Below are 21,243 nucleotides of genomic sequence, written 5' to 3'. Positions count from 1 at the left end.
CAGCATAAGTAAGGAATAATTCATTCCCCTGATCCAGCTCTGACTATAAGCTTTATCAAAAAGGAAAGATTTAAGGTCTGTTTTAAAACTAGGGAGGGTGTCTGTCCTCTGAATCCAAACTGGGAACTGGTTCCACTGGAGAGGAGCCTGATAGCTGAAGGCTCTGCCTCCCATTCTGCTTTTGTAAACTAGGAACCACAAGTGACCCCGCAATCTCTGAGAGTGACTGAGAGTGAAGTGCTCTGTAGGGATAATATGTCCCAGTGGAGTATCCCTCCCCCCTCGCCTTGTTCTGGGTGTCCCCTGTGTCACCCCATTAAAAAAAAAAAAAAATCCTGGAATCTCCTGGTAACATTTTAAGGGGCCCTTGAATGACAAGGAGGGAAGGCTCTGCTGCACATTTCATTCATCCACAGTTCATTTCACTTTTCTAAATATTTTTTAATCAGACTAAAACTTCTTAACACAGACGAAGGAATTGTTGAATTGTAACAGTCGCCTCAGCAAAGGTTAAAATACTATAAACCAGCATAAAAGTGATGGCTGCCGACACAAACCACCATCGTTTAAACCAACACATAACAAACACTCACTAAATGTGTTTGACTTGCGCGTCTTTCCTGTGTGGTTCCTTTTTATTTGGCATCGAAAGTTCAAGGACCCTTGCTCTGTTTTCTTTTTCTGTTCTTCACCGCCTCTTGAGGAATTTTATCAGGCTTTTAACGGGTAAATACTCCCCCATATTCATGAGCTATTCTTTAACTTTCTAATTTGTGGATTTAAAGTGTTTTTCATTAATAACATCTTCCTGCTACAGTGAAATAAACCAAAGCTGAAGCTAAAAACAACATTTTAATGCCTTGTAGAGATGTGTGTGCAGCTGAGCAGCTACAAGAGATCCCTTTCCCTGGGTTTGTAATATGATCAATTGCTAACGTAAAAATATTTCTGTTTTAAATAATGCCGTTCTGATGCACTAAATTTGTTTTAGTCTCATTGGACACTTTCAAACATGTCATTTGTCCGTATTGTCACGCATTTCTCTCTCCTCTTTAAAGAACACTCTTTTTCAGACTGAAAAGGGGCCCGATGGCCTTAAAAGTCAATGTTTATAGGCTCGCTGTCAGGACCGCAGACTTCCTGTTAAAGTAAATGGCCGCCGTGCTGAACCCATCATAAAAGGTTGAGAGAAATTATAAATACATTTTCTGGATATTCCATTAGCCCACCACCCCCCTCCTCTTATTCTCGCCTGCTCGCCCGGCAGCTTCGGAGCTCCGCTTTGATTGGACGAGAAGAAAAGGTGTAGCGTTGCTGTTGTGACAAATGCTTACACATACAGCACGAGTGAAGACACAAATGTAGCACTTAATTTGTTTAGTGTGTGTGTTTAATTTTAGCCTTGCTGGCTGCGTGGCTCTGGGGACGGAAATGCGAGCAGCTTTTGAATGGATTTCCATGACATTTTGTACAAACATTCGTGATCCCCAGAGGACGACTCCTACTGACTTTAATCCCTTGCTGAGAGGCTGCAGTTGAAATGCATGCCATTGTGGTTTAGTGCAACTAATTTTAATCATAATTATGAGCCATCATCTTAGCAGAGATCTTACTTTTCGTTAGTAATTAATGAGGTTTGTAACCATATTCACTTTTACTTTTTGTCTTTCTTTTTCAATATAAGTGAATTTAAGCTTATTTTTTAAAAGATTTAAAAGATGAAAGTCTTTCTTTATCAGCTATAGGTCCAATTCGCAACTGAAGCCATTTGATGTTTACATGAGAGAATTATTCAAACTTAAGAGCATTAGTTTTTACAGATGCACTGACATCAGTCAGTCTTTAATATTGTTCTGCACTGTTTTCTGCGTTTTTCCCAAATTTTATAGCCATATTTGATATTTATTTAATTAAGCACCACTGGATCATAGCAAAAATGTACTTTTATAATAAATAAATATAAACTTAAACAAAAATTTTTTTTTTTTTAATCTAAATTTCTCAGCTCATGATGACAAAGTTCAGTAGTTTTGGATTATTACTGATAAATAATTACGCAGTCTTTTAATTTACATATTAACTCTGGAGGTGTTTTGTGAGAGCAACACCCTGCTTGTTTTGTACTAAGGTGGTTATTGATTCAGCAATGCATCCATACAGTCATGCTGATCATTTATTGATTATACCCTCGTATTCTTTGTAAGCTGATGGAGGCTTTCTGTGACTAAGTGCATTTTAATCTATGCTGCAGAATAGCCAGTGTTACTGCTGTTTTGGCTTTCCTGTGTAGATCTGAGCAGCTCTTACATAATGCCATTTTGATATCCAGGGATTAGGCCGAGGTCCTCTCCACAGACTGGCCGGCTGCTTCCATCATGTCACCCACGGGAAAATGACAACTGCTTTTATGGCAAAAACAAGACTATGCGACGTTCCGGTGACGCGATACATTTCGGTCTTCACAAACCGAATATAACGTTTTTAGCGGGCTGTAAGACGAGCTGGCAACTCAGTCCAGTCGTGAATCTCACCTGCTGATGCGTAGTGGCGAGATTATAATGGCGCCGGATTAAACTGGGAAAAGTGACGCCCTTAGATAAATGAGGGTGTTGTTGAACTTAGAGGACACGAGCAGGTGTGGTGGCCTTTTACAGGTAGCAGGTAAACGCTGCCAAGCAGAGCTGCTAAAGAGGTGGAGTGCTGTTGCGTAAACACAGGACTTTACTGTGTACTCTGCAAACCCACTAGCCTGTGCCCTCTTGAGAAAAGCAAGCAATTAGTTTGAAGGCTGCACGCTCAGACGCTTGGAGTGCGATGCGGACGTTAAATGAATCTCAACAGATAAATGCTGCAGCTCATTAAATATTGGAAAGAAGACCCGCTCGCATGTAGAGAAGTCTCAGCTGCATGCACGCTCAGACCGACAGGGCGCTCTCACCTGCAGACATGCATCGTGCTGCAGGTTTCACTTTTGTCTCATGCCTGTTTTTGCTTGAACAGTGAGAGTAATGTAAACAGAGCTGAGCGCTCTGAGCCATCTGCCTAATGTCACTGTGGCCCATATCTGTCCTCTCCCTCCCTCCCTCTCTTACTGGGACTCTTCTTATTCCTGTCATCCACACATTGTCTTTTTCCTTCCTCATGCCGCTTCTGTTTTTACCACTAATTTCCTTCCTCCCCTCAACATCTGTCATTCTTCAGTTTTATCTGCGTTATCCATTATGTGCTTTCTTTCTTTCTCTTTTTTTTTGTTTTGTTTTACCCCGCCCAGTGTTTACTTTCTTTTTAAACTCCTGTCCCCATTACCCATCTGCTTCTATTCTCATGTCTGTGATGCTCTGTAAACTATGTCACCTTGGTTTACCTTAATCCTCTGCTGCTATTCTTAGAATTACTTTCCAGCTGCAATATATATATATATATTTAATCATGCAAACTCTCTACTTAAGCATGATTCTTTTGATCAGTGTTGGGACAGTGGGAAGGCTGTTCTTTTTTTAGCAAGTACTCTCAATTTGTGCACTTAAAAAAACCTAAATTAAAAAATTAAGAAATCTAATTAAACAAAAAATCATAAATCCGCAATATAAGAAATGTACAAACACACAACGTGCAGAATGTTTAAAGAAACCAGTGACGCTTCAGAAAGAAGGATCGAAATCAAAACCACTCATGAGGAGCAACAGTTGATCCTGTCTGAGGATGGGATTAACAAATTTATTATAATTTTGGAAAACGAGAGTGAAGATTCCCAGCATTAACTTTAAAGTACCATTTCCACATGTGAGCGACTCCAGTCTATTAAGCTGCAAAGGTTGAGTTATCTGTCTGGGCTTTTAGATATTATTGTGTTAGGACAGTGGAGAGGAGACAGAACAGGGAGGGCACAGAGTAAACGGCCTCGGGGCAGATTCAAACCCAAGCCTTACGTCATATGGGTCACCTGCTCAACTCAGTGAGCTAAACGGACACCCTAAAGGCACTACTTAACATTAAAGGATAACAAGTTCTTGCAGAAATGTGTTTTCAGACTCTTTTAACTTTTACTTAACAAGCAAGTGAAAGTCTTGAGATTAAGAATCTCTTTTGGGTTACCGGGTCTGAGATAAACCAAACAAATTCTAAATCTCATCCCGGGCCCTCGTGCTGTGAGGCAATGTTTCCAAAACCGAGCCACGTGTTAGGACAGAACTAAGGTGCTCGTTGTACAGCATTAACCTAGTCTTAGCCTTGTTGTAAGTCAGGTAATGTAAAATCTCTCAATTTACTTTCAATAATATGTGCTCACTGATGAATACAGACATTCAAAGACTCATAATTTGGAAACAATCCACTGAGACATACATGCCACCTGTCTATAAAGTAAAATGCACACAGTAATACCATTATCTAATCTAGTGATCTTTGATTTCAACACATTTTGGTTGTTTCAGTACTTGCATAGCTTATTCTATGTAACATAAAATCACATAAAATCCAAAGTCTGGCTCTCATTTTTCTCACTATAATATAATTTATATTATATTTATAATATCATTTGTTTTAGTCGATCATGGGATTTGGAAAAAAATAGGTTTTAAATCAACTCTTGCTATGTTTTTTCCAGCTTTTGCAGGGCCTGTCTTGTTTTTAGAGACGTGGAGGCTGTAACAACCTATCAGCGACAGCTTGACCACTGTCCAGAAACCTGTTTTCTGTACGACACTAACTCCTGATGGTCTTGCAACATATCAAATATTGTAGCTGACTGTACTGATGTCAGTATCAACAACTATACTGAGCACAATGGTATTTATGAATTTTACTCTGACAGACCGTGGTGGTAGGTCTCTGAATCCCCATGTCAGCATTCCAAACCTCAGTACTGGCTGCTTCTGGCTTCTAACCCTTATCTTAACTTTATAACACTAAATGTCTTGTTGTGGTTTTACAGTTTCCATCATTTACAAAAGTATTTTGCCATCCATCCATCCATCCATCTTCTGCTTATCAAATTCAGGGCTCTGTTCAGGGTGAATCCTGAACAGGTCGCCAGCCTCTCGCAGGGAAAATGACTAACACAGAGACATGAAACACTAAACTCAATGACAGAGGGGTAGCAACACAAAAGGCAGGAGTAACTAAAAACACAAAGAAACAACAAAAACAACAATTAAAACAGAGACCGTGACAACATGGGACTCAGGAGCGCCTAAATTCTTAAACTATTTCCCCAAAATACCTAACAGTGCCCAAAGGTTTGCTGACTTCTATTATGTTTTGTTTTTAAACAAGCTTTTAATAAGGAATCTTTTATGTGTTTACATAGATAAAATAAAGAACAGGGTCAAAGTAAGTGTAAAATAACTATTACATAGTTGAAGAAAAGTGCTGTCTTTGCGCTTTCATTATCTTGTTTTGTCCGTTTTTTTGTTTCTAAGGTATGTTTAAAGCATTACCTGAAGCACAAAGTACCTCTGTGTATTTCCATTTCCACCCAGAAGATGTCAGTGTGTGATACACTTGGTGACAGAAAGACACTAAGCAGAAGGACTGGAAAGCAGATTTAAAACCGCTGGGTAACGTAGACAAAATATTTTGGATTGAAGTTTCCACTTTACAGGCCTGAAATCTGTTTCTTTGCTCCTGTTGATATTTGATGCAGGATGTATCATCTCTGGGTTTCCTTCTGGTGCACAGACAACCTTTGTTACTGTCCAAGTGTATCCTCCAGCGTGAGAGGCGTCACGATTAAGCTGTAAACAAGAGCACATCTCCGAAGGAAGTGGTCTTATGTGGGGTCAGCAGCAATCCCCATGATGCATTTGGGGACATTTTTATTATGTTTTTTTTTTGGATACTGGGGGTTATCCCATGGCAACAGCACTTTAAACCACAAACACTTCAAAATAAGATAGCAGCACACAGCCAAGCTGCAAATATTATTAAGTGGTCAGTGGGCTGTGAGGGGTAGAGGGGACAACAGATCCCACAATCAGGACCATTTCCTGTCAGGAAGTGTGTGTGTGTGTGTGTGTGTGTGTGTGTGTGTGTGTGTGTGTGTGTGTGTGTGTGTGTGTGTGTGTGTGTGTGTGTGTGTGTGTGTGTGTGTGTTACTAGTTTTGGAGAAATGCACAATTAGTTCATATTTGGTCTGAATTTGCAGAATAAACGTTACATGGTGGCAGAGGATGACTTTGCCAGGCATCTGTACAGAGATTGGATTCTGACTATCCAAAGGCTTATACAAATAGTCTGATCATGATTATGAGAAACATCATTTAAATGTGGACATACAGGAACAGCATAATGATGCCTTTATTCCAGTAATACTCGTCTGTTTACCTGCAGAGTGGTTGCTGTGTAGCAGTTTGATCACAATCATTGCGCAACCAAATAAACTGTCGATCAAATGTTATGTTAAAAAAACAGACGTGTGCTTCCAGTGGCCAGGTTGAAGAGTACCACTTAGATTTCATTTAGACCTCTAATCGGCAGACATTTGCTCAGAGCATTTATGTTACAGATTACAGATTTCCTGGACTATATTCCATCTGTGATCTGCGCTATGAGTATGTGTGATCTATTTATGCTACAGTCACACTGATGAAAACGGTGCTTGGAGACCACAACACAACCAAAATTATTTCAACCGTTAATATTTGACCTTGTTACCTTTAAAGAGTCTTTAAAGAGCACGTCTACAGCAACTTGCAATCAGGTGCTGTCTTCAGAGGGACTTTGATGTGTCAAGACTAAGATACTATGGAGTCAATCTGCTATTATTTTGTGATTGAATGAGGTTGAGTTGGTAGTTACATCATCACCAGTGTGTGAATGTGTGCGTGAATGGGTGAATGACTGGATCTGTAAAGCGCTTTGGGGTCCTTAGGGACTAGTAAAGCGCTATACAAATACAGGCCATTTATTTACCATTTACATGCAATCTGTTTGGGATAATATTGCAAATAACTGACAGATTGGTGAAAATAGCAAATCGGTTGCCATCTACATACACAGAAATTCAATTTAAGTACTTACATTCAGAGTCGAATCAGAACCTCAAAGATCTGAGACAGAAGTTCTGAACTTTCTCCACAAACAGCGATGTAATTGCTGCAGACTGATTCAACTGCAAAATGACGCGCTCTGAAACTTCGCTCTTACATAGGACCAGAACACACCAGCTGCGAGGCGCAGAGACGGACTCAGATTTATGTGCATGTGTTAGCAATCTTTCTATGTCATCAACTAAACACCGATTATTTCAACCCTTTGCCAATCTTTACAATAAATTGTTATTTTAATTATATTCATATGTTGGGAATAAAAAAGTCAATAAGTGTCTAAAATAAGTGCATTCAAACCAAGTCAGACAGGTTGTGTCCCACCAGGAAACCTGTGTAATTGATTTGAGCTAAAAAGTGGTCGCCCAGAGGCAGCCGGTTTATTGTTACTTGCAATTAGTCACTGACAGCAAAAGACATTGAGGGTTTTACCAGCCATCACAAGAAGCTTGGTGTTTTTACTGAGGCTTTAGGGGCACAAGAACTTCTAAGAATCTTAGAATAACAGCTGTACAGATGTGTAGCCCTGACAATCAATCACATGCCACACAGCAGCAGATTAAAACCAACCACCATCCACTAAAAAGAAGTAAGATCACTGTATTGCGCTGGCTCAATAGTAAGGAAGTATAATTGTGTTTTAAGACGAGTTATAGGTCATGGTTGGTCACCATCTAACTGCAAAAAGGCAATTTATTCCATAACCTCGGGGCAGCAATAGACTGCTCTGTCCCTCCTGAGCTGCTGCTTAGGTCACATGACCCGAGAGTTCGGACAGGAGTGTAGGGGTGAAGTAACGTAAAGTCAGAGATGACTCTAAAAAGCACAGGTTGCTAGTGAGGCGAAGCCAGAATGAAACATGATGCTCTGGCTTCGCTTGATTTTTAACTATGTGATTTTAAACTATGTGTTAATGTTTTTGTTCAGGTCCTCTGGTTGCACTTGGCCTGCTGTTTTTATCTGTCCTGCAGCAAACCTGAGAATAGTACACAACATGCTTTTTTGTTTGAAGTATTTGCCTCTATAGTACTTTAATTTGTTGTTTTACTGTTTATTTGAGACTGCATAGCTGACAGAAAACAGCCAGCATTTTATTAAATCAGCATTGGCTCTAACAGGATGTGAGTGTTTCTGTTACTTCCTGAAGCCTGCTGGAAACCATCTGTCTTGACTCGATTTTGGTCGGCAAAGCTTCAAACCGGCCGTCTGTGATTTAGGACTTTTATTTTTGGACTGACGATGGAATATTTTACCAAGTTTCTCTCACACACGGCCCACAGTGTAAAGGCCCCTTAATGCACAAACAGTCTTGAGTCTCTTGAGACAAACAGAGAACTGAAATGTCAGAATGACAAAATGGTAAACAGCAGAATGAAACTCACACTGCTTGTGTCGTAATTTCACCCTTACAATGAGTGTAACACAAACCCTGTCACCAGTTATCGTTTTGTGTCCTTTTATGGAAGGATTACAAGTGAAGTTGAACACCTGTATCGCTGAGTCTGTTTGCATCACTGCCACTACTGTTACAAAGATTAAAGTACCTAATACAGACCGTTTTCTTGCAGTAAAAGCTGCATTGATAGTGCATGTTGGATTATTCCTTCTTCTTTTCTAATGCTTTATAATCTCTTTTTCCCTCCTTCACTCTCTCCAGGTGAGTGCTAATGTCCTGATCTTCCTGTGCACCAACATCATTGGCATCTGTACCCACTACCCCGCCGAGGTTTCCCAGAGACAAGCCTTCCAGGAGACCAGAGGATACATTCAGGCCCGGCTTCATCTGCAGAGAGAGAATCAACAACAGGTAAACCTGCACAGAAACACACACAATTCTATCTCCCAGCACTTATTTGTAACAGAACACAAAGAGTCTCTCTGCAATGTCAGTGTTTAATGACTAGAGATGAATATAAATACTTAAAAAAAAATTTAAAAAAAATTTCTATCTTTTTGATCTTGATGTTGCTACATATAGCGACACTCCTAATTCATGGCGGTTGCTTTCTCCAAGACGCTGGAAACACCTTTGACTCATTTTTATCGTCAGGAGTTTATCTACATTCTGTATAACACCCTCCTTTTACTTGGAACAGTATCACTTACACAAGCACGTCCTCCAGGACAAAGAACATCAGATGTACACGAGTACATTTATGAGTACATTCACCTACATCTTTAGTATGTGAACCTTTGCTGATTCCTGGTTTGGCTGTTGATGAGCTCTTTTGGTGTGGAGGAGGGCTTGCCACCAACACCACCATACTCAAACAGCTTCATTATTGAAAGCAATGAAGTTTTGACTCTTTCTGAAAGCGTACGACCTGCACAATCCCTTTATTTCTTATTTTTGTAAAGATGTATGTCAGTTAAAGTGAACTATCTGTGGTTAAGCAGCAACAAAAACTAGAGATTGAGACAAGAGTTGTTTGAAACAGTTGTTATGTTTAAATTGATAAGTGGGTTTAAATTCACTCATAACATAAATAACATTTGAGCGAAGAGTATGATGAGATGTAGCAGGAAGTTGAGGCCCTCTTAAGCCAGCCAAGGCTTTATCAACAATTGAGGAGGGCTGAAGAGAGGCATAACAAGCAATAGACTGTAAAGGCATGACAGCGGTATGTTCTAGTGGCTTTTTTATTCTAAAACCAAGAATTAGCACCATCTCACAGCACAGTGTCCATAAAATGAAGCAACAGGCATATGAGATCAGCATCAATAGACCAACCCAGAAAACAGGGTATCAATAAATACACGCTCAGTGCTGACATCCATTTCCTGTGTGGTGCTCCGACAGAATCCTGGGTCCTACAAAAGACATCTTTATATAAAACTATATAAAGAAATATATGTCTATCTGTCTAAGGCTAATGAAATGATTCACTTCTAACTTGGGAAAAATTTCACTATCAAAACTCAATGCAAATCTGTCCATTAATCTTTGTGTTCTCCTGCCAACAGACAAACTGAATTAATGAAATAAGTAACTTCCTCAAACAAATGTAGTTTTTAGCTCATGCTACTGAATCCAGAGGACTAAAAAGCATATTTTTGTCTCTCAAATGGATTAGATAAGTATTTTCAGCTGCTGACAGGATGTTCCTCCATGAACGATGGAAAGAAAAATGCCGACATGTTCATGATAATGAAAGGAAAGGGCACCCTTTTATTTTGGATAGTTTAAGGATAACATCTGGGGCGCAGAAAAGTGCAGCATATCAAGCTCTGGATGCACTGACAACACTTGTTAGACAAATCAGAAAAAATACATCCTGTCTGCCTAAATCTGGACTTCTACTGCAGCACAAACACACAGAGCTAATCGCTCTAAGAAATGAGTTTTAAATGTCTCTGTAAATAATGGGATAATAAGAACACAGGCACAAACACATATATAGAAAAGTAACCACAAAATTTTGACTGACAAGATCTGCATTTCCTTGTTTCTTTTTTGTGATTTCTAGGAACGTCTGTTGCTTTCAGTGTTGCCAAGGCATGTTGCCATGGAGATGAAGGCTGACATCAATGCCAAGAAGGAAGACATGATGTTTCATAAGATCTATATCCAGAAACACGACAATGTCAGGTCAGCTGGGGCGTGTGGCCTCAACACCTAACGTAACATTTAACCCATGAATTCAGATTTTAGCTACTAAATCGTCTTTCTTTTCTATAATCGTTGTAAGAGAGATCATATCGTGATACACTGAGAAACATGTGACATTGTAAAGCATAAAAAAGCCTGTTAGGATTTTGTTAATCCCATAAAATGAAGAGAAAATAAACAAAATCATACCATGAATTCATCCTAAGAATGGCTAACTCGCATTGGTGCACACATAAACACAAAAACACACACACGTTTGAGCGCGCTCACAGAGTCAGAAGACGGTAGAGTGGTTTGGCAGAGTGGAGGCTAATTAACACTAGTGAGGGAATACTTAATCACCAGCAGCCAAGATAAGATAATCCCCAAAGATGGAAAGCTTCAGCACACATTCAATTACAGCACTGAGCAAACACGGTGCACTCGGTCCCTCACACACACGCGCGCACGCACATACGCACACACAGATGCTTTAAGGTCAAACACCCTTCCTCTCTCAAGGTCATCTGCCCTGATAGTAACATAATGCAATAGTATATCGCTGTGGTGTAGCTAAATCAAACCGAATCAGCTTCGTAGGTTTTTATCTCTCATGATCGAGGATTAACTGTGTTTTATTTTTGCTCCTCTTCATCTCGTCCTCAGTATTCTGTTTGCAGACATCGAGGGTTTCACCAGCCTGGCGTCTCAGTGCACGGCTCAGGAGCTGGTCATGACACTAAACGAGCTCTTTGCCCGTTTTGACAAACTGGCGTCGGTAAGCAGTCTTCCATTACTTGTGTCTGTTTCTAAAAGGGATAGTTTGGCAGTTTAAAGGGTTGTTTCAGAGTGTTGATAGTGGATTTTTTTTTTTTTTTATCTTTTGCTGTTTCTTTTGTTTCTTTGTTTTAAGTTTAAAAACAGGTGAGAAGTATGAAGTGCTTCCTGTACGGATGTGTGTTTTTATTTATATTTTCATCTTGTCCTGTTGTCTTTTCTTCCTCAGGAGAATCACTGTCTCCGTATTAAAATTCTGGGTGATTGTTACTACTGCGTGTCCGGGCTGCCTGAACCCCGGGCCGACCACGCCCACTGCTGCGTGGAGATGGGTGTTGACATGATAGAGGCCATCTCGTGAGTAAAAACAGTGTATACATGCACCTGCGTGTGGTGTTTGTTTCGGCGTTGTTTAAAGTGTTTTGCATATTCCTCCCGCTGCTGATGAGACATTCGTGTCTGTGTGTGTGTGTGTGTGTGTGTTTCTGTTTTCCAGGCTGGTGCGTGAGGTGACGGGGGTCAACGTTAACATGCGCGTCGGCATTCACAGTGGCCGTGTGCACTGCGGCGTGCTGGGACTCAGGAAGTGGCAGTTTGATGTGTGGTCCAATGATGTCACGCTGGCCAATCACATGGAGGCGGGAGGCAAAGCAGGGTGAGAGCGAGAGAAGCGTTTACAGTTTGTAAAAACTATCACAGTGTTTTAAGAGCTCCAAATCCACGGTCACTTAATGCGATCATTTTTTCCCTTTGTTTTGATGTTTTTAAAATCAAAAATAATTTGTTGCTGTCTGGAATTCATATTTTTCTGTGGTGGTACAGTTTGTACTGATGTCGGAGGTTGTTAAAAGCTCTCCTGTTATGAAAACATCATATTTGAACATCAAGAAGTACAAGTGATGAGGCCATTTTGCGACTTGACTTGAAAAGCTTTCTGCGCTCTTGAACATTGTTGTTTTGCAACGGATTTAAAAAAAAATAGTTTCATTCATTTCTAATATGTCCCTGACTTATGTTCAGCAGCAGTTCTGGAGCTATTTATGTATGTCTGCTGTCCCCCTGTGTGCACCTTTAATGTGAAAACCCCCCAAAAATAAACACCCCACATAAAGACACTTCCTGGTCTTTTTTCCCTGCCAGGCGGATCCACATCACAAAGGCCACGTTGCAGTATCTGAATGGGGACTATGAGGTGGAGCCAGGTTTTGGAGGTGAGAGGAATGCGTATCTGAAGGAGAACAGCATTGAGACATTCCTGGTCCTTGGCTGCAGCCAAAAACGGGTCAGTACACAAACATACACACAAATATAAGAGGTGTAGGCGGGGAAATCTTCACCAAATTGAGACATTGGTCAGAGTTTTCTAGCCGAACGTGAAAAAAAAAAAAAACACCAGAAAGGGACCAACAAAAAGGTCGCCACACACTAAAAATATACATAGAGATCAGATGACAATGCAGCTGCCGTGACAGTATTTCCATTAAGAAAACAGAATCAAGAACATAAATAAAATACATAAACAAAATTCAACATCCTATTGGGTTGAGGAACAAGTGGAGGTCACTGCTTGTGACAGTTCATTTGGTATCACTGAAGAAAAGGCCCCCATCTCCTGTTAGATCTACCCTGAATATTTGTTTTATACTTATGTATTTCTTCTGTCTGTATAACAAATAACACCACCTTAATTTAATATGCAAAGGTATATGGAGATTTAGACTTTAAGGTTTCTATGGAGCATCCAAAAATCACCAAGCTATGGTCCATTCCATGTGGAGAACATGCCAGTCGCGTAGGGCCAAAATATAAATACTAAAAGAAGAGTCGTCCTGTATATGTGTCAACATGACAGGGATTTCACAGAGTAACAAGAAAGTAAAGTAATGAGTAAGAAAATGAGAAAAAAAAAGTAATGAGTAATGTGTAACACATGGTCATTTGGAAGACCGTATTTGGTACAAAGGAAATGATGCTCGTTTCTAACACATCTGCCAGAGCCACAGTCTGCATCTACCTGCATCTAACACCTCATCCAGCTGACCAGGCATAAAAGAATGGCTATGCCATAGTGGGACATGTAAGGAGACACTAGGAGCCTCGCATTGATACTTTTATCCGGGTCAGTATTTGCAGGGAATTTCTTAACAAAAAAATAGTAATTTGTCTGTGATTGCACCGCTGGAGAATAACAGAGAGTAAGAGGATGCATTTTTAACAACTGAAGTCTCAAGGAGTACCCACAGGGGGATATCTTCATTGCTTGCATCACTGGATTGGTCTACCCACTTCCAATAAACAAAGGCTCTTGAATTGGCTGCCCAGTAGTAGAGTCTCAGGAAGAAGAAGCCCAAGGCCTCCCAGCCCAGTGGACTTGTGTAGATGGGCCTTAGACTTTCAGTGTGACTTGTAGCCACAAGTAGGTAAAGTAGTCTAGTCTAATTGGCAAGGTTTTCAGAAAGTCTGATGAAAGTTATGAATGTTAAGGGCATAATTTGACCAGATAGATTTAATAGATACAGTGAGAATACCATTCCACTGACAAACTGGGAGTTTTGTTGCTTTAGCAGGCGATCAGTCCAAAGAAAACAGGCCTGTCTTCTAAAGCCAAAAGAAGGGTTGGTGGGAGTGTGTTGCTTCAGGTGTTGCTGAAATATGAAATCCAGGAAGTACAGCAGCTGGAAAAACAGCAACCTCTTTGGAAAAAAAAAAAAAGGAAAATCCTCCTGCTAATCCAAGAGGAACATGTAAGATGACATAGGATAAAATATAGTGGGAAATTCCGGCTAAAACATTACATAACCTGTAAAACAGCTCAAACTGACTAAAATACACTAAGAAAGGACAAAGCTCGATAAGATGAAAAATTATACAAAAAAAGAACACAATTAAATATGGCCACAGTTTGGATTTCCCCTGATATTTATAGTCTCAAAATCAAAAAGCACAAACAATCACGTCCCTTCACCAAACGCCTGCTTTCAGCTTATCTTCTTTCCACATCGTATTCATGAGCACAGGAATGCGTCCGTCCACTTTCTTCCATTTATCCAACCTAAGATCATGGTGGACTGGAGGCTGTGCCACCGGTCTTATGGCAAGAGGCAGGATACACCCACCAGTCTGTCGCAGGGCGAAAACAGAGACAGTCTACCAGTTATGCTCGCATTCACACCTACAATCAATTTAGATTTGCCAGTGAAGCTAACCTGCATCTCTGTAAATCCCAATTTGAACATGAATATTTACTTTTGCTTAAAACAATGAAGTCTTGCCAATTTAAAACTATTAACATATTACACTGGAAACACTGAATATGAAATAAACACAATTCCATTAAATATAAAAATGCATTTAGGCTCCTACGGTGTCTTCAGACCATGAGAGGAAGACAGAGTACCAGGGGAGAGAACATGCAAACGATGGTTTGAAACTCAGAACCTTCTCGCTGTGAGGCGACACAGCTAATCACCAAGTCATAATACCTGTTATAAAGCATTTATTATTATGACATAAATCAGCAGATAAGAGTTAAGTGTAAGAGCAGGTTACACTTATCTTAACAGTAGGATGTCAATTATTTTTTCCCAGTTGTGCTGGCAAAAAAATGAAGTGCTTAATAAAATGATTCATTTCAAATGATTTTATATTTCTGAACTACTTTAAAGTACAAAGGTATTGAAGCACATTGGCGATATAACAGATAGTGAAGATGTAATAGTTATTGAAGGAAACAGAGCTGAAAAAGCATAATTTGTGAATGAAGTCCCGAGCTTCCTCGTGGGAAAATTGAAAGCCAGAATTTAAACAAACCCTCAGTCACACATTTTGTCGTTCTCCATGTTGTGTTGCACGAGAACAGTTGGTCAAGCCTTCGTGTTGTTCTCTCTGAGCAGAAGGAGGAGAAGGCGATGATGGCGAAGATGCAGCGGACAAGAGCCAACTCTAATGAGGGGCTGATGCCACGCTGGGTTCCCGACAGAACCTTCACCAGGACCAAAGACTCCAAAGTCTTCAGACAAATGGTGAGACTCGACATCGACGCGCTGCTTCACAGCGACAGAGCGGCGCTGCAGCTTTTCTGCCAGAGTCATAATTTTGTCTGCTCTCTTTCTTCTCCAGGGGATTGATGAAACCTCCAGTAAAGACAAGTAAGCACGGACTCTGACGCACCACTTTGCCTGATTGGGTTACCCCTGTTATCGCCTGCTCAGTCTGTGCCTCTTCTTTTTGCAGCCGTGGCGTTCAGGAGGCCATGAACCCAGAGGACGAGGTGGATGAGTTTCTGGGACGGGCCATTGATGCTCGCAGCATCGACCAGCTAAGAAAAGACCACGTTAAGAAGTTTTTACTCACCTTCCAGACTTCCAGTCTGGAGAAAAAGGTTAAAACTGTGATGCCTCATTATTGCCTAAAGCGCTTTACCTTAAATATCAGCCATGTGTTAAAAGTCTACTCCTATTATTTCTGATTTCTTTTTTTGTGCAGTATTCCAAGAAGGTGGACGATCGTTTTGGAGGCTATGTTGCCTGTACTCTGCTGGTATTCTGCTTCATATCCTTCATACAGATTGTTATTTTTCCACAGTGAGTACTTCACCTTTTCCCATAATGCTCTACTGTGAATGCTTCTGTGTATAACCCCTTCAAGGGGACCCGTTACGCTCATTTGTAGCTATTCTTGGTCTCTGTGAGAGTAGCTTTGCATGAGTCACAGGTGAAATGATTTCTGTCCTTTTACAGATAAGATTGATTGAAAGAAAAAAATCTCACAATCCCAATGATGTAAAACAAGATATTAATATCAGAGCAGAGTATTCAGCAAGTGAACTTGCTGAAATAATACAGCATGTGCTGCACAACGGCCTGAAGGTATTTTCTTGCTTGAGGTTTGGTTCAAATAAAAAAAACAAAAACAAACATATGATATGATTTATGAGATCTGATCTCGTTCGTATTTTTACTTTAACCTCCTAGGACCTGGCGTCCACATATGTGGACATCACATTTTGGGTTGTCTAGACCAAAATACAAAATTTTGCCTTTACAAGGGCCTGATATTCATGTACAAGGACATGATACTGCCACTGCTCTATCAAAATTTAAAACAAATGTCCTCATATATGGATCTCATTCTTCTCAGAAACAAAAATCTGGTAAAAAAAAATATTTGTTTTTACATTCATCAGGTCCCAATCAGCCCAAATAGCAAAGAGAAATTAAAAATGCATGCCATGGTTAAAGATGGCAAAATGTTGTCAGTTTTAAAGACCAAACTGCTGCAGCTAATGTAGAAATTCAAAGGCTTCATTATGAAAAAGTTTTTATAATTTCATCTTTATTTCTGAAATAGCTAGCTTTTTCTCACGCCAAAGTGTTTAAGCTCCCAATGTTTTTTGACAATATAAACGTTCACAGTGCAACAACGTTTCCTCCTGAAATGCACTTTTATGTCCAAGTTGTGTCACCTTTGAGCCCCCTGTTGTCAGCTGATTGAGTGCAGTTTATTATACACATCACTCCTGATGTGTAACTGCTGATCTGACCTTTCCCCACTGTTGCACACCCTTCCAGTGAAACGTGATTGAACAGCATGTTGCACACGTTGGCGAACTGAACATGCCCAAGGGTTGCTCCGCCCACTTTAGTGACTAATAAGAACTGATGAGGAACCCACTGGTTGTACACTTTTAGTTATCCGACCTCCTTAGAGTTACAGGCTGTCATGCTGCTGTGCTTTTCCAGATGTTCACAAATATGGATTAAAGCCCCCACACTCATTTTAGACCAGCGGACCCCAACCGTTTTTGCGCCATGGACCAATTTATGTCCGACAACATTTTCACGGCCTTTAAGGTGTCACACATAAATACAACAAAATAAAACCAGTGCCGATACCCCAAAAAAGAAGATTTATTCATAACACACAGGAAAAGTCCCAGGGAAACCGAGTTAACGATAAAAACGATAAAAAAATAACGCTAAAAACCAATAAAAACCCCGAAAACCATAAATTTCACGCCCGAGCCTCAACTCTTGCAGCCCGGTACCAAGCCACTCACGGACTGGTACCGGTCCGTGGCCCAGGGGTTAGGGACCGCTGTTTTAGACCATGATTTTTTGCATAAATATATTTAGATTTATTAATTTTTTAAAAAACTGTTAATGTTGATATTAACAGGGTCTTTCAAGGTTCTTGCTTGAAAATAAAATGCCAAAAATAAACTGGGTATTTTTCTGAAATGTAACTGGTTTAGATAATAGTAATGATGATTGTAAAACAAAACCCTGAACATCCTTTTAAAATCTGTGTTCTCTATTCTTTCCCGCAGCACCCCGGTCATGCTGGGAATCTACATCAGTATCTTCATCATACTCGCCAACATCCTCTTCATCTGTGCCATATACTCTTGCATCAAGGTAGAGCAGGTCACCTGGACTCCATACAAAATGTTGCGCTCATTTTCTTTTTCTCGGCTTCACCGTGTATTTAACATGTTCATCATTTCCACTTGCAGATTTTTCCAGCTGCGATGCAGACTGTCTCGAAGAAGATTGTCCAGTCTCGCACCAACAGCACGCTGGTTGGAGTATTCTCCATTATCCTCGTCTTTATCTCTGCCTTCGTTAATATGGTGGGATCAAAGTTATAGCTAAACAAATTAAGCGCAGCTACTAACTTTGTGCGACATTGTTTAAAGTCGTGCTGCTTCACTTTCATGCAGTTTGCCTGCGACACCACGGGTTTGGCTGAATGCGTCGCTGAGAAGCTGAACACCTCTGCGGTGACGCCCTGTCTGATCCGCAGCTTGAATGTGTCCGTCGAGGGGGGTCTAGAGATCTGCCCTAGCCGAGGCCCCTCCTGCCCCTTTCCTGAGGTGAGCAAACGGTCCACGCGCTTCAAAAGGAGAGTCTCAGATTTGCATTTGTGTTTTCCTGACACCTATCGTCGATGATGCGTGCTTGTGACGCCGCTGCCTCCTGTTTGTGTCAGTATTTCAGCTACAGCGTGCTGCTGACGCTGCTGGCCTGCTCCGTGTTCCTGCAGATCAGCAGCATAGGGAAGCTGGCCCTCATGCTGCTCATCCAGCTCACCTTCCTGCTGCTGGTGGAGTGGCCACAAGTAGCACTGTTTGACAATGCAGACCTCTTTGTCACCTCCAATGCCATGTAAGTGAAACAAGTGTGAAGTTGCCGAGAGGGTTTACTCCGTTTGTACTGATAATTTAAGGGATGAAAGGGAATGGAAGATTTTTATTTTCAGTAATTTAAGAATAAATCAAAATACTTAAAATACTCTTATTTGCTCTTTTCGTCTTTTAACCCTGACAGCACTGAGATGTCATATCATACAGTGTTACAATACTTACATGTCGTCAGAGTCTTTCATTGATTTTGCTTCTGTTTACTCGTGAATTTGAGCATGTACAACAGTAAAACCAAGTTCGTGCGTTTTATTAATATATTTTAATCTTTCTGTCTGTTTTTAGTGATTTAAATGAAACTCAGTGGTAAGTTTTTTTTTATTATTGATGTTTTTGCATTTAAACCTTTGCCATTTCAAGTTTTGGTCAGAACACAAACAAAAAAGTAGGATTTGTGAATTTAGCTTTTAATTCCTTCACTTCACTTCTATACATACATATTCCATTAGATTGAAATCCACTGTTTAAAACATGTTTCATTGTCTCTTTCTAAAAATCTACTTCCATTTATACTTTAGCTGTAAATATGTAGCATGAAATAAATTGATATTAAAATCAAATCCTTAGACTACTAATGTAAATATCTCTTGCATCATCATTTTAAATGATTTATTTCTACTGACTAAAAGTTGTTGTTTTTTTAAATTTAAGGCCCAGTTTCAATGAAACTACAAACCAGTGGTAAGCCTACATTCAGTGTTACTTTTAATTTTTTTCATCTTGTTCAGTTATTATTATGTATTTTGCCCAATTTTAAACATCACCTTTCTTTAAATGTTATTTTCTTGCTGATCTTTTGCTTGTTTCCTTCTCTGTTTAATGTTTTTTTGTAGTCTTTCTTTAATCTCACTGCTTGTCATTCTCTTCACAGCCAGTTTGTTGTGACCAAAGTGTCCCTGAGGGTAATGACTCCAGTGATCCTCACAGTTTTTGTCCTGGCACTGTACCTGCACGCCCAACAGGTTGAATCTACCGCACGCCTCGACTTCCTGTGGAAATTACAGGTATGGACATCAGGGTCCACTAGAGGGCGTCACCTGACAATGTTAACCTCAAACAGATCTTACATTAATACCTCAAACATGTCCATGAGTAAAAAGGTGATAGAGCTGTTGTATGGTTAATTGAAATTAATTATTATATTATTATATCACAGTGTCTATAAGAGCTGATTTAGTTAATAAATAACCTCCATTTCCAGGCCACAGAGGAGAAGGAGGAAATGGAGGAGCTGCAAGCCTACAATCGTCGCCTCCTCCATAACATCCTACCAAAGGACGTAGCTGCTCACTTCCTGGCACGTGAGCGGCGTAACGACGAGCTGTATTACCAGTCCTGTGAGTGTGTAGCCGTCATGTTCGCCTCCATCAGCAACTTCTCCGAGTTCTACGTGGAGCTGGAGGCCAATAATGAGGGAGTGGAGTGCCTCCGGCTGCTTAACGAGATCATCGCAGACTTTGACGAGGTAAACTCAGTCTGTCTCGGGAGGCCGCGTGTGGTCGTCATTTGTTTCTCAGGCACAGTCACCATCTGTGATCTCCTTACTTCTCAGATCATCAGTGAGGAGAAGTACAGGCAACTAGAGAAGATCAAGACCATCGGTTCCACCTACATGGCGGCGTCAGGTCTCAACGACTCCACCTATGACAAAGAAGGCCGTTCCCATATTACTGCACTAGCTGACTATGCCATGAGACTGAGAGAGCAGATGAAATATATCAACGAGCATTCCTTCAACAACTTCCAGATGAAGATAGGTAAGGGGAAGTTAGAGGAGGAAACACGGTGGTCATACATTGCTGGTTTTGTTGGTGCAGTTTAACTTTTTTTGGTTTTTGTCTTGAATTGACAGGTCTGAACATTGGGCCGGTGGTTGCGGGGGTTATTGGAGCACGGAAACCTCAATATGATATCTGGGGAAACACAGTCAATGTGGCCAGTCGTATGGATAGCACAGGTGTACCTGACTGCATACAGGTAGGTTTCATGTAACTAATAAAATCAGCCCAGATAGGTTTTTAGGGAGCAACCGAATATCACTGGGTGGATTTGATGGTAATATTTTATATCTGCACATTTATAGATTGCTGTAGAAATGTGAAATAAAAACACTTTAGAGATAAGATGTCCAGGTGTGCTTTAATACTGAAATGAAGTAATATAGAAACAAAGATGAAAACAGAACAACAACAAAAATTTAAAACGATAAAAAACGCAGGACTGCACATAAGTAACAGATACAGGACACATCCAGGACGATTTATACACAGAGGACAAACAGGAAGTAAAAGAAACCAAAACTTCAAAGTAAAATAAGAAATAACCGAAGAAGACCAATAGAGATATGAATACAAGCACTTAGCAGAATGTAAGAGACCTACATGAACACAAAGGGAACAACGCATAAACGCATAAACGAGACCGAGGGAGGCACAACGCAGGGAAGATGACTACTCTGCTAACAATAGACAATAGACAAGGCTCAAACAAGAACACAAGAGACATCACAGAACTGAAAGAGTAAAGTAACAGCAAGAGACTCGATATCATGATATTAAAAATCACAGTATACTAGAACAATAAAGAAGTAAAAACTCACAAAACTAACAATAGTCAAATAAAAATTGGAA

General features: G+C 40.3%; 1 protein-coding gene across 2 annotated transcripts in view; it reads left to right on the top strand.

Moving 5' to 3' along the window:
• Positions 1-21,003, top strand: part of LOC116310917 (adenylate cyclase type 6) — a 43,824-nt gene extending 22,821 nt beyond the window's left edge. For both annotated transcript variants that reach the window (XM_039603887.1, XM_039603888.1), the window contains exons 4-23: positions 8,704-8,853; positions 10,514-10,635; positions 11,302-11,413; positions 11,642-11,769; positions 11,909-12,067; positions 12,553-12,694; positions 15,306-15,434; positions 15,532-15,560; positions 15,646-15,793; positions 15,898-15,995; positions 17,741-17,828; positions 17,927-18,043; positions 18,134-18,286; positions 18,403-18,578; positions 18,899-18,919; positions 19,265-19,294; positions 19,485-19,617; positions 19,815-20,078; positions 20,166-20,370; positions 20,466-21,003. In XM_039603887.1, the coding sequence (XP_039459821.1) occupies positions 8,704-8,853; positions 10,514-10,635; positions 11,302-11,413; positions 11,642-11,769; positions 11,909-12,067; positions 12,553-12,694; positions 15,306-15,434; positions 15,532-15,560; positions 15,646-15,793; positions 15,898-15,995; positions 17,741-17,828; positions 17,927-18,043; positions 18,134-18,286; positions 18,403-18,578; positions 18,899-18,919; positions 19,265-19,294; positions 19,485-19,617; positions 19,815-20,078; positions 20,166-20,370; positions 20,466-20,605 (2,544 nt within the window). In that variant the 3' untranslated portion in view covers positions 20,606-21,003. The remainder of the gene's footprint in view (positions 1-8,703; positions 8,854-10,513; positions 10,636-11,301; positions 11,414-11,641; positions 11,770-11,908; positions 12,068-12,552; positions 12,695-15,305; positions 15,435-15,531; positions 15,561-15,645; positions 15,794-15,897; positions 15,996-17,740; positions 17,829-17,926; positions 18,044-18,133; positions 18,287-18,402; positions 18,579-18,898; positions 18,920-19,264; positions 19,295-19,484; positions 19,618-19,814; positions 20,079-20,165; positions 20,371-20,465) is intronic.
• The last annotated feature ends 240 nt before the right edge of the window (positions 21,004-21,243 follow it).

This window comes from Oreochromis aureus, linkage group 20, assembly GCF_013358895.1.
Source record: "Oreochromis aureus strain Israel breed Guangdong linkage group 20, ZZ_aureus, whole genome shotgun sequence".
NCBI classification, from domain to species: Eukaryota; Metazoa; Chordata; class Actinopteri; order Cichliformes; family Cichlidae; genus Oreochromis; species Oreochromis aureus.
This window is presented reverse-complemented; position numbering and strand designations above follow the sequence as displayed.